General features: G+C 38.3%; 1 protein-coding gene across 1 annotated transcript in view; it reads right to left on the bottom strand.

Moving 5' to 3' along the window:
- Positions 1–1,207: 1,207 nt before the first annotated feature.
- Positions 1,208–18,132, bottom strand: part of DCT (dopachrome tautomerase) — a gene marked incomplete at both ends in the record, with an annotated part of 29,808 nt that continues 12,883 nt past the window's right edge. The window contains 4 exons of the mRNA XM_082675780.1: positions 1,208–1,380; positions 4,703–4,904; positions 15,237–15,372; positions 16,966–17,145. Of these exons, the coding sequence (XP_082531906.1) occupies positions 1,208–1,380; positions 4,703–4,904; positions 15,237–15,372; positions 16,966–17,145 (691 nt within the window). The remainder of the gene's footprint in view (positions 1,381–4,702; positions 4,905–15,236; positions 15,373–16,965; positions 17,146–18,132) is intronic.

Raw genomic sequence — 18,132 nt, 5'->3', positions numbered from 1 at the left:
GATAACACTGGGTATTGGTAAATCTTGCCTGTAGCCCCCCCATATGGAGAAGCCCCCCCATATGGAGAAGGCTCCAGGGTGCTCTTAAGCCCCATTCTTCACACACATCCATTCCAGTAGAGAGGAGCTGAAGTGAGTGGACAGAAGGGCCACCTCGGTGGCTTCACTCCTACTGCATGGATACCAGACGTGAACAGATGAAACTGTCTTAAGAGCTCAAAAAACGTTAACTCGTCAGAAGTAGGGATCATCTTGATAAGCCTAAACATTTTCGTAAAGACTGCCTCATTCTCATCTCTCATAATCTGATGATTACTTAGTGGATCCTAGCCATTTCATTCTGAATTGTCATATTTTGTATGGATGGTTTGCTTTTAAATGATAAGACGCAATTAGCATTTGTAAGTAACGTCAGTACAGGGCAGCATTCATGAATGTAAAGTCAACTCTTAAAAATAAGCCAAATGCATGAATAAGTTTTCATCTGAGGCTCCCTAGCAAAGGAATATGGACTCTGGCGATAGCTCTGCTGTTAAGAACTGCAGACCCTTTATAAACTCTGTAAAGTCTAATTTATAAAAGAGAACCAAATTGATCATTCGTTCTCCATCCTGTATGGAAAATAAGGCCTATTTTCATCTTCAAGGCCATTTTAAAGGCTGGAGAGAACAAGAGAAAAGAAGAAAAAGAAGCTGCAGAAAGATGACCAGGAAGCCACCTAAAATCACAGATGTTTACACCTAAAAGAGACCTTGGAGACTCATGTAGCACCTGCACCTTCCTGCCCCCATCCCTTTACAAATGAAGACGTGTGGGCTGAGAAAGATTTAACCATGATCTTGTCCAGCTCTCAAATTACACTGACCTGCAAATTTCAATGAATCCACTCTATCGATTTTTTGGGGTGCTCTCAGAACACGAAGCGGCTTAATCAAAATGAGGAATTATTAACAAATACCACCAATCATCAGCAGCTCTACCTTTGTTTGATGGTAGAGACACCCTCAAGCACTTTAGCTTGTTTGTTAGATAAACAAAGCAAACCAGAAACTACAGCTAAGCATCTTCTGTATTTGGGATCACCACAACAGGAGGAGCTATGCCAAAGATCTTCAATGAAAGGAAAACCAGTGAGGATTCGTTTGCTCACTGTCAGTGTCAGAACTAAGCCTTGGCCAGCCTCTTCTCCAGGGTAAGGCGTGAGCATCTAGGCTTCTTCTGTGTATCTCTTCTTGCTTAACTGTGTCTCCATTAAGGGTGTATATCCTTTTCGGACTCTTCTATATTGAAGGAGAAGCAGCAGTGCAAAAAGACCAACCAAAACCACCAGCATCCCCATAAGCACTGAGAGGGTTGTGGTCCAATCTGAAGTTTCTTCAACTGAAATTAAAGCAGAAGAGAAGGGTCTATGATTGGGATTTTCATCGGCTGAATACTCTTAGACAAGGGAAGAATAAACCTATTAGCCTTTCACATGCACTTTTGTTGATAAAGCAAAACTACACTGGCTGGAATAAAATTTATCTTCTCCTTCCTTACCGACTATTTATCATATCCACAATTGTTTTTCTGGAGGAAGTGGGAAACGGCATTCCATTATTTGAATGTAGATTATTGCATTTTAAAAATTTCTTACGATAAATACTTACACAGAATAAACCCTCCAAGGAAGTATATAACTACTTTTGTGAGTTAGAAACTCATTTGTAAAAAAATGCATGCTAAAATGGTATCTGGGGAACTGCAAAATACACAACCTTCAGGTCTAGAAATTCTTCTATTGTCTCTACCTTTTTTATGGGGTGATAAGTGAGTAAGACAAATGAGATTGGCTATTATAACAGGAGAGAATCAATAGCAAGAGCAGAAGGAATTTGGACCCATTTAAATAGTTGTGGATAAAATCTGAATCATCACATGATAAATCCAATCCTCTATTCAAATATATTTTATAAGCACTTTTCCACAAAATTAATGGATTTCCTTTTTTGTTGTCTCCTTAAAAATTATCATATCCTTGGCCAGCTGTTCTTAAATTCAGTTTCTCTGAACTGGGTTCTTGTTCTGTACTCTACACTTCTCTAAATGTATGATTGTCCTTCTAGTTATTTCCCTCCAGTCCCACAGAGGACCCTGACTCATCACAATGGTGTTTCTCCAAGAGGATTTTAATTTGTCTCCTCCTGCAGCAATCTGGCAGGATCTATTGCCATCTTCATCTTCTTAAAACACAGATTTTTATTCTGTCATTTCTTGGTTCAGGAGCCAAAAACGATTGCCTTTGTTATTGTCCAAACTCCTCTGCTTAGCTTTTCTTTAGTTACTTATTATTTTTTAATTGTGGGAAAACACACATTACATATGTTTTACCACCTTAACCATTTTTAAATTAAGTTCCGTGACATTAAATACATTCATTTTTGTGCAGTCATCACCACCATCAATCCACAGAAATTTTTTCTCTCGCAAAACTGAAATAGTAATTCCCCAGTTCTCCATTCCCTCCCAGCCCCTGGTAACAACCATCCTACTTTCTGTCTCTATGAATTTGACTACTCTAGGTGCCTCATAGAAGTGGAATCCTAGTTTTTGTCCTTTTGTGACTGGTTTATTTAACTTAGCATAAGGTCTTCAAGGTTCACCCATGTTACAGCATGTGATGGGATTTCCTTCCTTTTTAAGACTGAATAATATCCCATCGTATGTATCGCCCGCATTTTTTTATCCATTCATCTGTCATTGGACACTTGGGTGGCTTCCACCTTTGTCTGTTGTGAATAACACTGCTATAACCAGAGGTGTACAAATATCTCATTACTTGCCTTCAATTCTTTGAGGGTATATATATGCCTAGAAGCAGAATTGCTGGATCGTATGGTAATTCTACATTTAATTTTTTGAGGAGCTGCCATATTGTTTTCCACAGAGACTACCCTAACATTCCCACCAGCAGTGCACGAGGATTCCATTTTCTCCACACTCATCAACACTTGTTACTTTCTGCTTTCTGGATATAGAGTGGCATCTCGTGGTTTTTGCCCAGCTTTTAAAGCGCTCAGTAACCAGGCCCTTCTCTCAAATCCAACTTTAATTCACAGTTATCTACCCAAGCCCTCCACTACAACCAGACCTTCGTCTCATGGTCCTCTATATAGACTACATGTGTCTTTCACAGCCCTGTTCCCTGCCCTTCTTCAATCTAACATGCTCCCTTCTTTCCCCCTCACCTACCTAAGACCTACCATCTCTTTAATCTAGTTCAAGACCCAGCTCCTTTCCCAAATCCCTCTCTCCCTTCTCCAACCTTTTGTTATAGTTATGTCTCCCCAGGCAGGATTGTAAATTTCTTTGTTAAACCAATAAATGAATGTAATTTGTATCTTCTAATGAGTTAGTGCATTCTGGGCATGTTTAGACTCTTGGTCTGTACCTGTTAATTGGCTGATGCCAGAAGACATGGAAGCATGGTCAAAATGCACATTCCAAACTTTCTGATTATTATTATGTTCAATCCCAGAGAAAAGAGAAAGGTTTCAAAGAGATATCCTTAGCTGAGCAAAGAACGGAAACTTCAAATCAGTAAGCTGCAGTAGATGTAGAACTGGAAGGAAAAAGAAAGGACAGGGTCCAGGGTCTGAAAGGCTTTGAAAGTTAGAGAGACAGAGAGAGAGAGAGAGAGAGAGAGACACGTGACCTCAGAAATCATCTTGATTACTTTGCACCAATGGGGAAATGCCACCAGCAGATAGGCCGTATGTTTTGCAGCTTCTTGAAAAATTTAGAGATTTTTAAAATTGTTTTACCTTCCTTTCTCAACCTGTCCTAAGATTCTTTAAATGACACATGGCGCTATACTGGGGCCTGGGCAAATAAAAAAATATAATGCCCCTACCTACACTTATCAAAACATCCTCCCATATTTTGAACCAGGTGGAAAAGCTAACAAAAAACCTACAACTTAAAAACATGACTTCAAAAATTTCATTAAAAAAAAAAAATGTACACAGGAAGCCCCGTGCAGCCCAATCTATTGGCAGGCCATTGTCATCTTCACAAACCCATTCAGCAGGTGTGGTACTGGCTAACTGGGGGGAAAAAAAATTTGGTCTACTTACAAACTGATGCAGGGGTATAAAACAAACAAACGACGACAGCTGTCTTTAAATTTTTGGTAGTGTATTCATCATAGATTTTTTTGCATGAATTTGGGTTTTTGAGAATATTACTCCTTAGCTCAATTACTGAGTTTTTGGCCTGCCCTTGAACTTTGTGCCTGAGGCACGTGCTGCGTCTGCCTCACCATAAGCCCAGCCTTACCTTCAGGTCCTGCTAGTACCCATCCGTAGGTGGCTAGTGTATTTTGATTTTATTGCTTAGGCATTTCAAACCACGGCCAGTTTTCAATTAATGCAAGTAGAATTGTCAAATCGGGTGTAGATACTTTCCCTGTGAAATAAGTTCTCTTAACAACTTTCAGTTTTCTAAAGCAAGAGTCATCCAACCAGTCCCTTTTCTGATGTTTAATCGGTAGTTTAAAGGCTCATTTTGGTAAATATAGATACTCTATAAAATTGCCAATAAACTTAACTAGACCTGAGTACTTCAATTTAAGGTCGTGGTTTACACTAGAAAGAAAGGAAAAAGGAGAGAAAGCTTCTTTAGAAGGTGAACGAATCATGCATTTAGAAGTTGCATTAGTTACCTGGCAGATCAATGGCATAGCTATAGCCAAGCTGGTCTGCAGTTAAAAAGAGTTCCTCATTAGTCACCGGAGGGAAGAAAGGAACCATGTTATACATCCGATTGTGACCAATGGGTGCCAGTTCCTGAGGCCAGGCATCCACAGGGGGATTGAATCTTTTCATCCACTCGTCAAAAACGGCATCAGTAAAGGAATGAAGGACCTGCAAGACAGTTGAACACGGTGTTAACATTGATAGGTCTGTTCCAATCAGACCAATCTGATTGGAACTTTCTCTAAAATGAAATAGGGTTGGTTCTTCTTTTTTTTTTTTGCGGTACGCGGGCCTCTCACAGTTGTGGCCTCTCCCGTTGCGGAGCAGAGGCTCACGGGCCCAGCCGCTCCGTGGCACGTGGGATCTTCCCGGACCCGGGCACGAACCCGTGTCCCCTGCATCGGCAGGCGGACTCTCAATCACTGAGCCACCAGGGAAGCCCAGTCTGACTTCTCAGTCCTTCGCACTTCTTAACCCTTTTAATTGCCTTGCCCTTCTGGCTTGTATTACTGTTGTTTATTTAGTAGATAATAGTTTCAAATCTTACCCAAAGTTTCTTGTAGTTAGTCCACCCATTCAGGCAACAGTGAGAGCTTTCTACTTTCAGGATAGTAAAAAGAATCAAGTGATTTACTGAGGGGATTTTTTTCCTGAATGGACTTTTAAAGTTCATGTCAGAGACAATCACGTTAAAAACCAAAACATCAAATTGTAAGACCTGGGCTTTCACAGAGAGAAAGGATTTTCTGAGTTCTGAAATCTTGGCTTTGAGTAACAAAATTTAAACCCCGGAGGAATAAAGGCATAGAGTTTATCGCATGAGCAACAACTTGAGAAGAACACATGATAATGCTAGTGACCAATGTTTCCCACAAGAAGAGTTCAGAAACAGTTCATCTTTGAGAAGGGGCCTCAGCCCTGGAAAAGGAGCTAAGTGTTAGTTGTTGGTGTGGGTCCCTGAAAACAATATCACATGCCCTAAATCCTGGAAACTCCACATAAGGTTAAGAGGTTCCCAGAGAGGGCAATTGTGCTTCCTTCTCCAGGCGTAGCCTCGGGAGCCTGCCAGCCTCAAACAGAAGTTTTGCCTCAAGCGTGGAGACCAAGCAATAGATGTACAGTGTCTAAGTGTAGCAAGCACTGTGGGTTGCCTTTCTCTGCTTCTTCCACAGTAACTTCCTTTGTGTTTGGGGCGAAACAATGTGTCAAGTTATCCATGAGATTTGACTGCAAGTCATTGGATAGGACTTCTAGGACATCTCGTTAAAGGTGGTTGTCTCGCTTGAAAGTGTCCCCTTTTCATTTTCCATCTCTGCTTGCTGCTTCCTGGTACATGGATGTGATGGCTGAAGCCGCAGCAGCCATCTTAGCAGCTAGCAAGCAAAGTTAAGAAAAGAAGCCACTCACCAAGGATGGTAAAACAGAAAGACAGAAGGTGTTCATGATGACTGGAGCTACTATACCAGCCCCGGACCGCCTGCCACTAGAGGTCTTTTACACCAAGAGAAAAATAAACCTCTTTTTTGTTTAGGCTTCTGTAATTTTGGTTTTCTGTTTTAAGCAGCTGAACCAAATGCTAAGTGATACACAGAAAAAGGGGTGTACCAGAATGTATTTTCCAAGCAAGGCCATACAGCATCTCTTGAACTTTTAGATACTGTCTGAGTTCAAGTGAGAGATCAAATTGTGATTTACGAAAAGAAATAAGAGACTCTCAGGGCATAGAAAGATGCAGATTTAATGCTGTAAGAGGTAAATAACTGGGTGAAAGCACTAGAATTAACCCAGCACAAAGTGTAAATAATTAAGGAGGGAACAACACTCTAAAACAATTCATAATTTGGAGAAATAACAGGGGAAGAGTAAGAAGGAGAGATTATAGGTCTCAGAAGGGTTGTTAAACATTATACAATAAAAGCTCTAGTAGGAACTACACACAGAGTACCCAATTTATAGAATGTAGTAAAAAAAAAAAAAGGCCAGTGTGTGCCAAGAAGATGCAAAAAAGGCAACAGACAAAATGCTGTGAGCAACAATATATCCAGAGGCTAGAAAGAGAAGTAGCGCAACCTGGAGACTAGGTACTTTTGATGAAGTTGTGAACATTGTTCCTCAACGAAATACCCTGAATTGCTCTTGAGAAACTAATGATATGTTTGTTGGACACAGGTTGAAAATAAGCTAAGTTAATATCTCTATAAAGGCCAAATGTAATTTGATGATAATAAATAAAAACAGAACAAAGTAAAAGTAAACTGTTGTTGACTTATATCTGCTATAGAGATTCATAGTTACATTTTGGCATTAATAATTGAGTGCTTCAGAAATGAGGTTACAAATTTCGGTATAAAACTTATTCTATCTTGTTCCAACAAAGTGTGGATAGGTACAGGAAGAAAAAAAAACCCCACTAAATTTCAACTTGCGAGGCAGTATTGAAGAAAATGTGATTACATGGGCTTTCGAGGTAAAAATTTTTAAATGTAACCCTTGCAGAAGAAAGCAACTGATCAACAAATGTTGTGCTTACAGGCATAAAGAAACTTAATAAAGTACAGGGAAAGCATGCATGCCTTTCTCAAGATCATTGGAGGATAAAGTTACTACCAAACTTAACCTTCATTTAAATGGCTGCAAATTCAGATTGCGGCCACATGGAATCTCGTGATGACCAGAGAAGAGTATCTGTGCCTGGAGGAACATTACTATCGAAACCTGAGGCTGACTGAAAACACATCTGTATTTTATCAAAGACCAGCTCACTGTGGTTTTCACCACTTGAGTTCACGTATTACTATCCAGAAGATGTCATTCATAATCAGAGTGGATCTTATTGTGGTAACATGATGATGCTCTGGTCCTCTAAGAATTCATATCTGAGCATTTAAAAGTCACATGAGAGACACACAGTTCCATACGAGAAGCTCTAATTTAAAACTTAAGTTAGAAGTCACAAGTAAAAAGTTGGGTCCGAATTTCTAAATGAGAGAATTCCTAATGGTAACTCCTAAAAAGCATAGCTAACCATGCTTGTTATTTTATAGTATCAATAATATTTATTCATTCTTGCCTTGTTCTGTCAAGGATTTGAAGCAGTGTATAGTCAAGATGTTGGTTTTACATACCTAAATAAGCCATATGCAATAGGCATGAAATAGTTACACAACACCCAACTTCTACTTAGCTGACTAAGCTCTCCCACAGGGACATGAGTACTCCATAGACGGCACATTCAGTGAGAGAGAAGAAACAACCAGAGAAAATGGGCATTTGAATAATAATAGTCTCCCGGGCAGTGCTCAGCCCGGATGGTGCGTGTTTCCCGTTTTGCTATAATTTTCTCTCCCTATCCTTTTCTACCCACTCTCTCACTGCATCCTGAGCAGACAGAATAGAAGGTACTTTTCAGGCATTTTGGAGGAGTTACATAGGGAAAGCACCCTTTCTGCACAAAAGATTTGTATAATAGCATTGGATACAAAATATACATATGTATACATAAAATTATACAGTATACACTGTATATAAGATATGATAGCATGCATATAAGAAGAAATATCAAGAGCATTAGGAACTCAGTTGCTATACCCTTGAGGAAGAAAGCTTGTAGTTTAAGCATTAAATTTTGAACAGATGCAAACAGAGAACACAGGAGAGTTCTGCTATTAGTATGTCAATTTAAAAGATGTGATGTATGCTGAACTGCATACATCATAGGCAGACAATACAGGTTGAAAAGAGAGGACCAGGGTGATGTTAGAAGAGATTCTAGAGAAGAACTGAGATACTCCCAGGCCATTCAAGACTAAGGGACCACCAAAGCTCTAGGAGAGAGGAACTCAAATGAATTCTAGACCCATCTTAGATTTGTATATAAATTATGGTTTGCTGTTATACTACTTAATTCATCAATAATGAAGTGTATATAGTTCATCTCTTAGTTACAGGTTTAGTTCTTCTCAGTACAGTATGTGTTTATCCTTATAAAGTCTAGAGTTGAAAAGAACCCCTTCAGCTCCATTTAGCCATTTAGCATGTACAAGTTAAAAATCAAACCATCCCTACAAATTATTGTGTATAAAATCAGCCACAAGGATATATTGTACAGCACAGGGAATATAGCCAATGTTTTAAAACAACTATAAGCAAAGTATAACCTTTAAAAATTGTGAATCACTATATTGTACACCTGTAACTTATGTAATATTGTACATCAACTATACCTCAATAAAAAAAGAGTAAATAAGAGTATATCACAATAGAATGTGGTACACACTTCAGTCAAGAGTATTTCTTGTACCTAATTAAATATTATTAGAGCTTTTCAATTATTAAAAATAAAATGAAATAAAATAAAACCACCCAGACTGAGCCTATAGAAACCCTGCCACCCTGGGAGCTCCTGCCCAAGCAGGTGGCCAGCCACCCTTTCTGGCACCTCAGCTCTTGTAAAATTCACCAAGATGTTATGCTACTTAGGAATCAGTGGCTGTCTATCTCAGTTATTTAAAAATACATATATTAAATAAGTAAATGTGGCATTTTAAAGTTATGAATCCTTACTCATGACAAAACCAATGCCCTATCTTTTCAAAAGTCAAGGGAAATTATTCAGACCTGCCTCACCAACTAGTGTTAATTCCTATCAACATGATCTAACAGGACAATGTGTCCTCAGCTATAATGAAAGCAACTGTGAAGTGATCAAATTAGAATTGTCTAAACTGACAAAAGGCAAAATTGTAGCTGGAAGACTCCACGTGGGGAAATTTTTGAGGAGAAAACTTTTCTTATAATCTCTGCTCAGCCACTTACTAGTTCATCTGATGTTGTACTCAACTCTTAGCCTCTCTGAACTTTACTTTCCCCATGTTTAAAATGAGGAGAGTTGTTTACCAGACACAGTTTGTGAACTTAAAGGACTATGTTTGCATGGCATCTAGTGTAGGGACACATTAATAGATGCTCAATAATTTATTGCACATCAACTAAGTACTAACCACTAAAGAACCTAAGCACTGTTCCGGAGATTGGATATTGTATCAATGATCACATTAACTTCCCTTAAGCTAGTGAAATTTAGAAAATACATCTTTATATGAACAGAGTATTAGGTTTCCAAGAAAAATAAAATATCAAAAGAGGATGTTGTATTTGTTACTAGCTTACATAGAGAATAAATCATTTAACTAATTCTCTTAAGAACGTTTAGTTTTTTTTGCTCTCCCAGAAGTCATTATCCTACATGAACATGCAGATCACAGAGAAGGAAATGCAAATGGTTCTTCAAATATGTGAAAAGATGCTGAACTTCACTTAGAAGAAAAGAAATGAAAATTAAATTCACTGAAATATTTTCACTTATCACATTGGCAAAGATGAAAAAGTGTAATAACATACCATATTAATGAGAAAGAGTCGGGGAATTGTCCCTCTGCTACATAGCTGGTCGGAGAAAAAAATCATTCAACCTCCCAGAGGGCAATTTGGCAACATCTATCAAAATTTCAAATGCGTTTATTTAACTTCTGAGCCCGTGATTCTATCCTCTTGACTTATCTTACATGTTCATTTATTGCTGTATTGTTTGTAAAGCAAAAGATTAGAAACCACCTAAACATCCATCAGTAGGAGACCAATTTCAGGAAAAATTCATGCTACAGGATACCATGAGGTCTTTAAAAAAAAAAGTGTTTAGAATAGGTAAAAAAACAAAAACTAAAGAGTAAAACAAAGTCTCAAAAGTCTCTATAGTATGCTGCCATTTGTATAAAAAAGAGAAATATTATACATAAATATATGTGCTTGTATATCTATAAAATATATCTGGAAGAATAGGGAAAAATGGGAATGGATAGCTGGGAGGTGGTATTGATACAGGGACTTCATTTTGTGCCTTTTACATTTGAACCTCTTATAATGTTATAATTTTTTTTAATTAAAAAATTTAGGAAACTATGTAACAACCTAAAAATGTGTGCATTATATTGGCAACTGTATAAACATATAAGAATATGAAACAAAATAAGCAGAAATATTGAAATGAAATTATGGACATCTAAAAACTTTTTTGCCAATATTTCTGCAATTATAAATCATTAAACCATTAATACATTTAAAATTGACATAAAACAATGTTATTTTAGTTACTCAAGCTATTACTCTATGACTTTTTAAGAAAGATAAATATAATAGACCCATTTTTAAGTGTTTTGCTCTTGATGGGAGAAAAGCAATGTCCTATATACTTCTTTTGTAAAATTTCAACTAAACTCATACTAACTCAGAAGTATTTTATATTTGCTACTATGACCTATTAATTTTAGTCATTTTATTGCAGCCTAGAAAGGTAGAGTCTGATAAGGTCTTACAGGCTTAACTTAGTGTGATCCATTAGATCTTTGTTTTTAGAAACTCATTTTCTCTTTTCTTGGTTTATGTTCTTAAATTCCTTTCTTATCCAAATGATTGTCATTGTTAAGAAATACAAATAAACAACAAGGTTTTACTGTATACCACAGGGAACTATATTCAACATGTTGTAATAATCTAATAACCTATAATAACTATAATGGAAAAGAATCTGAAAAAGAATACATACAATATTGTGTTAGTTTCAGGTGTGAAGTAAAGTGATTCAGTTACATATATAATATATACAATATTATATGTAAATAAATTGACTATAGCTCAATAAAAAAAGAAGGAAATACAAATGGTAATAAGGCTGCTTGTATGTCTTAATTCCATTTAGAATTTCAGCATATAAGGTGAGGAACAGACACATGAGCTATTCAGTGAGTACTAACCATGCAACCTATGAGTCTCCTAGCTACTGTGGAATTGAAAGAATTACAACTTGCCAAATGTAACTTTCTAGGAGGACAATATCCAAATACACTTTAAGAATATTATCTTTAGGAATTGGGAAGAAAGTTACTTGTCTCTAACATAGTTTCTTTTGTGGCAGTTAACTATTTAACTTTTTAGTCTATTGGTTTCCCTCTTTTTTTTCTTTTCTAGGTTATACCTATATTTAATATTGAAAACAGAACTACTTAGCATTCCTGTGACCTAATATTATTTTCCATGATAAATGTGTGCATTTCCTTCAATTACCTTAAAATTAGAATTTCAGAGATCAGTTCAGAGTTTTTCCTGCATTTTAGCATTATACCTTCTTATACTCAGTATTGCGATCATATACAACTTTGTATTTCTCTTGCTTGAAGAGATTTCAGAAAAATAAATTTAATAAATGTTATATGCAATGTTTTTGCATAAATTGACTCATGAATTTGAAATTCCGGAAGCTATAGCTCTGTTAACTTAAGTGCTTTAACCTGGCTTTCAATACTGTTGAAGCTGAATTGGCTTCAACATGAAACTCTTTGTAAACAGCCTAAATTAACTGTGAGTTCTGGAGCTGGTGCCAAAACATTACTCCTTCTGTACCTTCAGAGAAGGGCTGTGGCTTTTTGTCTATTTATATATACATAACTTATACCAAAGAAAACAAAATTTTAAATATTAAAGGTATTAAAAGTAATGAAGACAAGGACGATTAAACATCTAGTGTCTTTGAACTACGTGTAAGTCACGGAATTCCTCGTCCATAAAGTCATAATGTGGGCTTCTAACTAGAGCAGGAAGAGAAAGACGACTAAAGAGACATCTGTACCGCAGAGAAGACACTGATTCCTTCAAGCTGGGGTTGGCAAACTAAAGCCTGCTGGGTAAATAGGGCTCGCAGCCTGTTCTTGTCAATAAAGTTTTATTAGAACACCACACTTGTAGGCAGATAGGGGAGGGGGAATCCCTGGTGGGAAAGAACAAGATACAGCTTTTCGACATAAGAGAGGCCATTTTAAGCCTAAGCCGTTTTGTGATCTAAGCCTGTCCTCAATGCTTGCCCTTGAACAGGCCTCAGTAATAACAATTTTAAGGAAACAAAGGAACAAACTGTTATCAGGCAAGAGAAGTAACTATAGCAAAGACAACAAGTTAGCTGTCTTTGAAACGGAACTCTCAGTTCCGTTTCAATGGTAAAGATTGGCCTGAAGCACTTTCTTGAGCTGTTCTGAAGAATCTAAACCCCCCTCTAGCGATCAACCACCTGATCAGCGGAACCTAGGAGATGATGATGTTAACCTTTTCTGACTTGTGACTTCAATCAACTAAAGATTGGACTCTGTCGACCTTTGCCCCAGTTCTATGCTGAATCTCCTCTGCGCAAGCCCCTTCATGAATATTCATATACCCTTAGCTTAAAACTTCCCCAATTTTGCTGTTCCCAGAGACACTGCTTTGGGAAATATCCCCAGTGTTCTCCTTACTTGCTGCAAGCAATAAATCCTTCCTTCTTCGGATCAATCTTTGGCTTGGTTGTGTCTTTTGGCTCAATGTCGGCCAAGAGACTGAACCCAGTCTTCGGGTAATACACTCACTTGTTCATGTATTGTCTATGGCTGCTTTCGTGTTACAGTGGCAGGGCTGCATAGCTACAACAGAGATCATCTGGCCTGCAAAGCCTAAAACACGTGCTATCTGGCCATCGACAGAAAAATGTTGTCAAGCCCTGCACACTTAGGGGGTTTCCTCAAAATAAGGACATAAGATTTGGCAATCCTTGAGACTTAGGATTGAAAATCAAATTACTAGCAACTACAGAAATGCAAATCAAAACTACAATGAGGTATCACCTCACACCAGTCAGAATGGCCATCATCAAAAAAATCTACAAACAATAAATGCTGGAGAGGGTGTGGAGAAAAGGGAACCCTCCTGCACTGTTGGTGGGGATGTAAATTGATACAGCCACTATGGAGGACAGTATGGAGGTTCCTTAAAAAACTACAAATAGAACTACCATACGACCCAGCAATCCCACAACTGGGCATATACCCAGAGAAAGCCATAATTCAAAAAGAGTCATGGACCACAGTGTTCATTGCAGCTCTATTTACAATAGCCAGGACATGGAAGCAACCTAAGTGTCCATCGACAGATGAATGGATAAAGAAGATGTGGCACATATATACAATGGAATACTACTCAGCCATAAAAAGAAACGAAATTGAGTTATTTGTAGTGAGGTGGATGGACCTAGAGTCTGTCATACAGAGTGAAGTAAGTCAGAAAGAGAAGAACAAATACCGTATGCTAACACATATATATGGAATCTAAAAAAAAAAAAAAAAAAGTGGTTCTGAAGAACCTAGGGGCAGGACAGGAATAAAGATGCAGACGTAGAGAATGGACTTGAGGACGTGGGGAGGGGGAAGGGTAAGCTGGGATGAAGTGAGAGTGTGGCATGGACATATGTACACTACCAAATGTAAAATAGATAGCTAGTGGGAAGCAGCCGCATAGCACAGGGAGATCAGCTCGGTGCTTTGTGACCACCTAGAGGGGTGGGATAGGGAGGGTGGGAGGGAGACGCAAGAGGGAGGAGATACAGGGATATATGTATATGCATAGCTGATTCACTTTGTTATAAAGTAGAAACTAACACACCATTGTAAAGCAATTATACCCCAATAAAGGTGTTTAAAACAAAAAAACTTACTAGCATCACCATTACCACCTTTGGTAGGAGTGAAAGGTCTTGGTTTAATCCTCAATTTGTCAGAGGATTCTGCTGTTCTACTCAACATTTTGGAGTACTGGGTAGGAGTGACATGTTTTCTTATGAATATGAGTTGTATGTACAAATTTTATAATTTAAAATGTGCGTTTTAATAAAAACTTATTTAGAGACATATGGTGTCAATAGATGTGTAGATAGATAGCAGAGAAGGTAGACATCAAAATGCTTGGCATAATCTGATGGCTGAAATGATAGCCTGAAAAGCGATGTGAGATATCAAGTTAGAGCCAGGGAACAAGGACCATCCTACAGAAGAACAAAGATGGCAATGGAGGACTCACAGACAAGCCCCCACCTTGTAAGAAGTTGGGACCAGTAGTCCACATTTCTGATATTCTGATGGCAAAAGCAGCTCATTTTTAGCCAGAATCCTTTGTGAGGTGAGGGAAGCCAGGAGCAAACACCAAACAGAGCTTTGGACCTCAGGTACCTGGGCATCATGCAAGGGTCACAGCACCTGCACAGTACTTCCAGCCCATCACTTACCTTCAACATCACTCATCCCACCAATGAAAAATCACTCATCATTATGCTAATGTACGATATATTATGCTAAATTATGGTATAATTTATAATATTATTATGCTAACTTTTGAATCCACCTCTGGACTGTAAACTCCCATCTAGGGTCATTCCAAAGCTAACCATCTCTAAAGTATAGGTTTCTGATTAGGGAACTTCAAATGCTATCTAACCACCCCTATGCTGTAGATTTCAATTAACTTACATATGCATACATCCCATTCACACAGAGAATAAAACACACACCAAACCTTAATCTTGTTGTAAAGCACATAAATCCAACACATTATCTAGAAAAGTTTTCATCTCTTCTGAGTCTTTGAACATACCACAAAAACAGGATCATTGGCAGCAGAATGTGGCAAAGCGTTTGTCCCGTTCAGGAAGGAATGAACCAAATTATGAAGGTTCATCACTTGAGAGTCCAGGGTCCCGTCTGCTTTATCAAATCCTTCCAGGGCGTTCCTGAGAGAAATCAGTATGTCAGTGACAAGAGTCATGAATTGACAAAGGTCCCTTTGTATTATTTCCAGCCTAGATAATGGTCTTCTATTTTGAGACTGTGTCAGGAAATGGGAAGCTCTGTTGTAGCTAAATAGCTAAGAATTAGCGACAGCCTTTAAAGAGATCTTCTAAAGAGAAGGGAACTCCTAATCCATGCTACTTCCACACCTGCTTGGCTGGAGTCTATATCTTGTGTGTACTGTATGACAATTATTTACTGTCATACCTGTCTCCCGTGCTAGATATGATCTTCTAGAGGACAGAGACTGTGGTTTCTTCAAATTTGTATTTCCAGATCTCAGTACCATGCCCAGCACATGGTCTGAGATCAATAAATATTCTTTTGAATTCACATATAATCTTATATTCCTATTTCTCCGCTAAATAGATCTGCTGTTTGACTGTAATACGTTCAGCATTCTAAACATATCCCCAAATTCCCCTTACCTTTCTCTTTCTTCCCCTCCTCATTTTCAGGAAATTTTAATTGTCCATACCCTAACTCAGTGATCTTCAAATTTAAGCATACATCAGAATCACTGGAAAATAAAAATACATATTTCATGCCCCACTTTCAGAGTTTCTGATTCAGTAGGTACAGGCTGGGTCCTAACAATCTGTGGTTCTTTCTACCTAACTCCCAGGTGATGTCAATTATGATGGTCTGGGCGCCACACTTTGAAAACCACTAGCTTAACTAAAATCTATATGGAAGGCAATCTGTGTCGACTGCACTTGTATCACAATGAAAAACTAATGCATGCTCCTTTTCAAGGTAAAGGTCATCCTTCACCTCACCTTTGACACTATTCTGAGGGATGTGTCCAACCCCAGCACAGACTCTGGGCTCTGCTACACTCGGCACGACCTCTGCAGTAAGTTCAGCCTACCCTGCCCCTGGCCCCAAATAACACACCAATTGTATAATTTACACACGGTTGAGAGAGAGAATTCAGTTTGGGAGAAGACCATGAGTCTATCTGCCATTCTTTTTTGGAGCTTCAAAGATGTTTGTTTAAAATCTTATTTATAGCCATACATATTTCTCATCATGCTTACTGTCTTTTTAGAGAGAGAAAACTATTAGTTGGCCTTCAGATGTCAAGTATCGTAATGTCATTGCTGTGCTGTAATCTGAGTTGCATTTAATCTGTAATACTCCTCTGAGATCTCAGACCCCAATATTAAGGTCTATGGTTGACATTTTTTTAAGGGAGAAAAGAAAAATCATGAGCAAATATTTCAAAAATACTCTGTTTAGTGAGGTGCCTTGGTTCTGAAGACTGTACTTATATGTGTACAGAAATTACAAATACAAAAGGTGGTTTTGAATGGCTGAGTTAGAAGATATTCGAACTACGCTATTAATGATAGTAGGTGGATGATGACTTCCTTGACACTGATGCCTTGTTACCCTCTTTTACCAAGTGCTTCCCTATTACTGAGCTTTGATGTCTCCCAACACCTGGATTTCCTTCCAGTTCATTACAACCACAGGCGTGAAAATCTAGAAGTATTGTAAAACGCCAGGGTCGCAGAGCTCAGAGCACCAACCTGAAGCTAAAGGTAGAGTTCTGGAAGAAAGGAGGATTGTCAAACTTCTTGAGAGACAGGCAATCTTGTATGTCTTTTAAAGTTGGCAATTTCTCACTGTTTCTTCCCACTTGATTTCTTCTCAGCAAACCTTCATAGGTTCCATTACACAGGGTGACCCGGCGGTTGTAGTCATCCAAGCTAAGATGTGTAAGGAGATTAGAAAATATGGATAGTATCATAAGTTTGAGCCCAGCAAACCAATCAAGGTTATAGTCGTGGTAAAATTTTACTACAGTTACCTTACAAGGGTCAAAAATATGTGGTAAAAGTACTGCTTCCAAAAGCAATTATGGATTAAGGATTTTCAAAAACATAGATGCGTGAAATATGAACCAACACATAAATAATGAAGAAAAATTACCATTCCGTTGGAAAGACAGTAAGAGGGTTTACTAGGCAAGACGGTGACTCCTGTTACGTGCATCTGAATCTTGAGTAACTGAGGAGAGACCAGGCTAGACTGTATTAATATTAAGCTAAGCCAGTTTGGGCAGAAGTAAAGCTAGGAAAGCATTTCAGGCAAACTGAAGGCAAATGAAGGTGGTCAGAGTGAAAACACGTGAAACTATATGGAGGAGAAGTATTAGGAGAAACGCTGTATTAGAAAATGTTCTAAGGCAGAAGGGATGGTTAATTGGTAAACGTGGATGCTGGCAAGGTCCCGTGCCCATAAGATTATATCCTACATGCGTGTTGGGGCCTGGAATTCCACCATCAGAACAGTATTCCATTTGGTAGAGATCAAATTTTCAAGATGTTTCTGTGTGCATTTTAATGGGTGAGGGGATCATACTGGGTGTGTGAGAACAGAATCAGCGCACGTGAGGATGAAAGACGCCAGTACCTAAAAACTAGACAAAAAACAGCCTCCAAGGCAGCCTTTCCCAAGTGTGTTCCAGTGAGATGGTCTGTGAAATAAGGGTGTCAGGGTCAGATAAGTTTAAGCCCCTCTTGAAAAATAAGAACACGGTTACTTATGAAAGGCTCTGAGACGTTCTAAAATTTTTAAAACCCTTTTAACTCAGCATTCTCTAAATTTATTTGATCAGAGGAGTCTCTTTTCACATACCACCTATTAATAGCCCAAGGCACTATGAGAAATGGTGCCCTTATGGAACGACATTA

The sequence above is a fragment of the Grampus griseus genome (genome assembly GCF_964374135.1).
Source record: "Grampus griseus genome assembly, chromosome: 18".
NCBI lineage: Eukaryota > Metazoa > Chordata > Mammalia > Artiodactyla > Delphinidae > Grampus > Grampus griseus.
The sequence above is the reverse complement of the archived record's forward strand: the minus strand, read 5'-3'. Positions and strand labels throughout refer to the sequence as shown.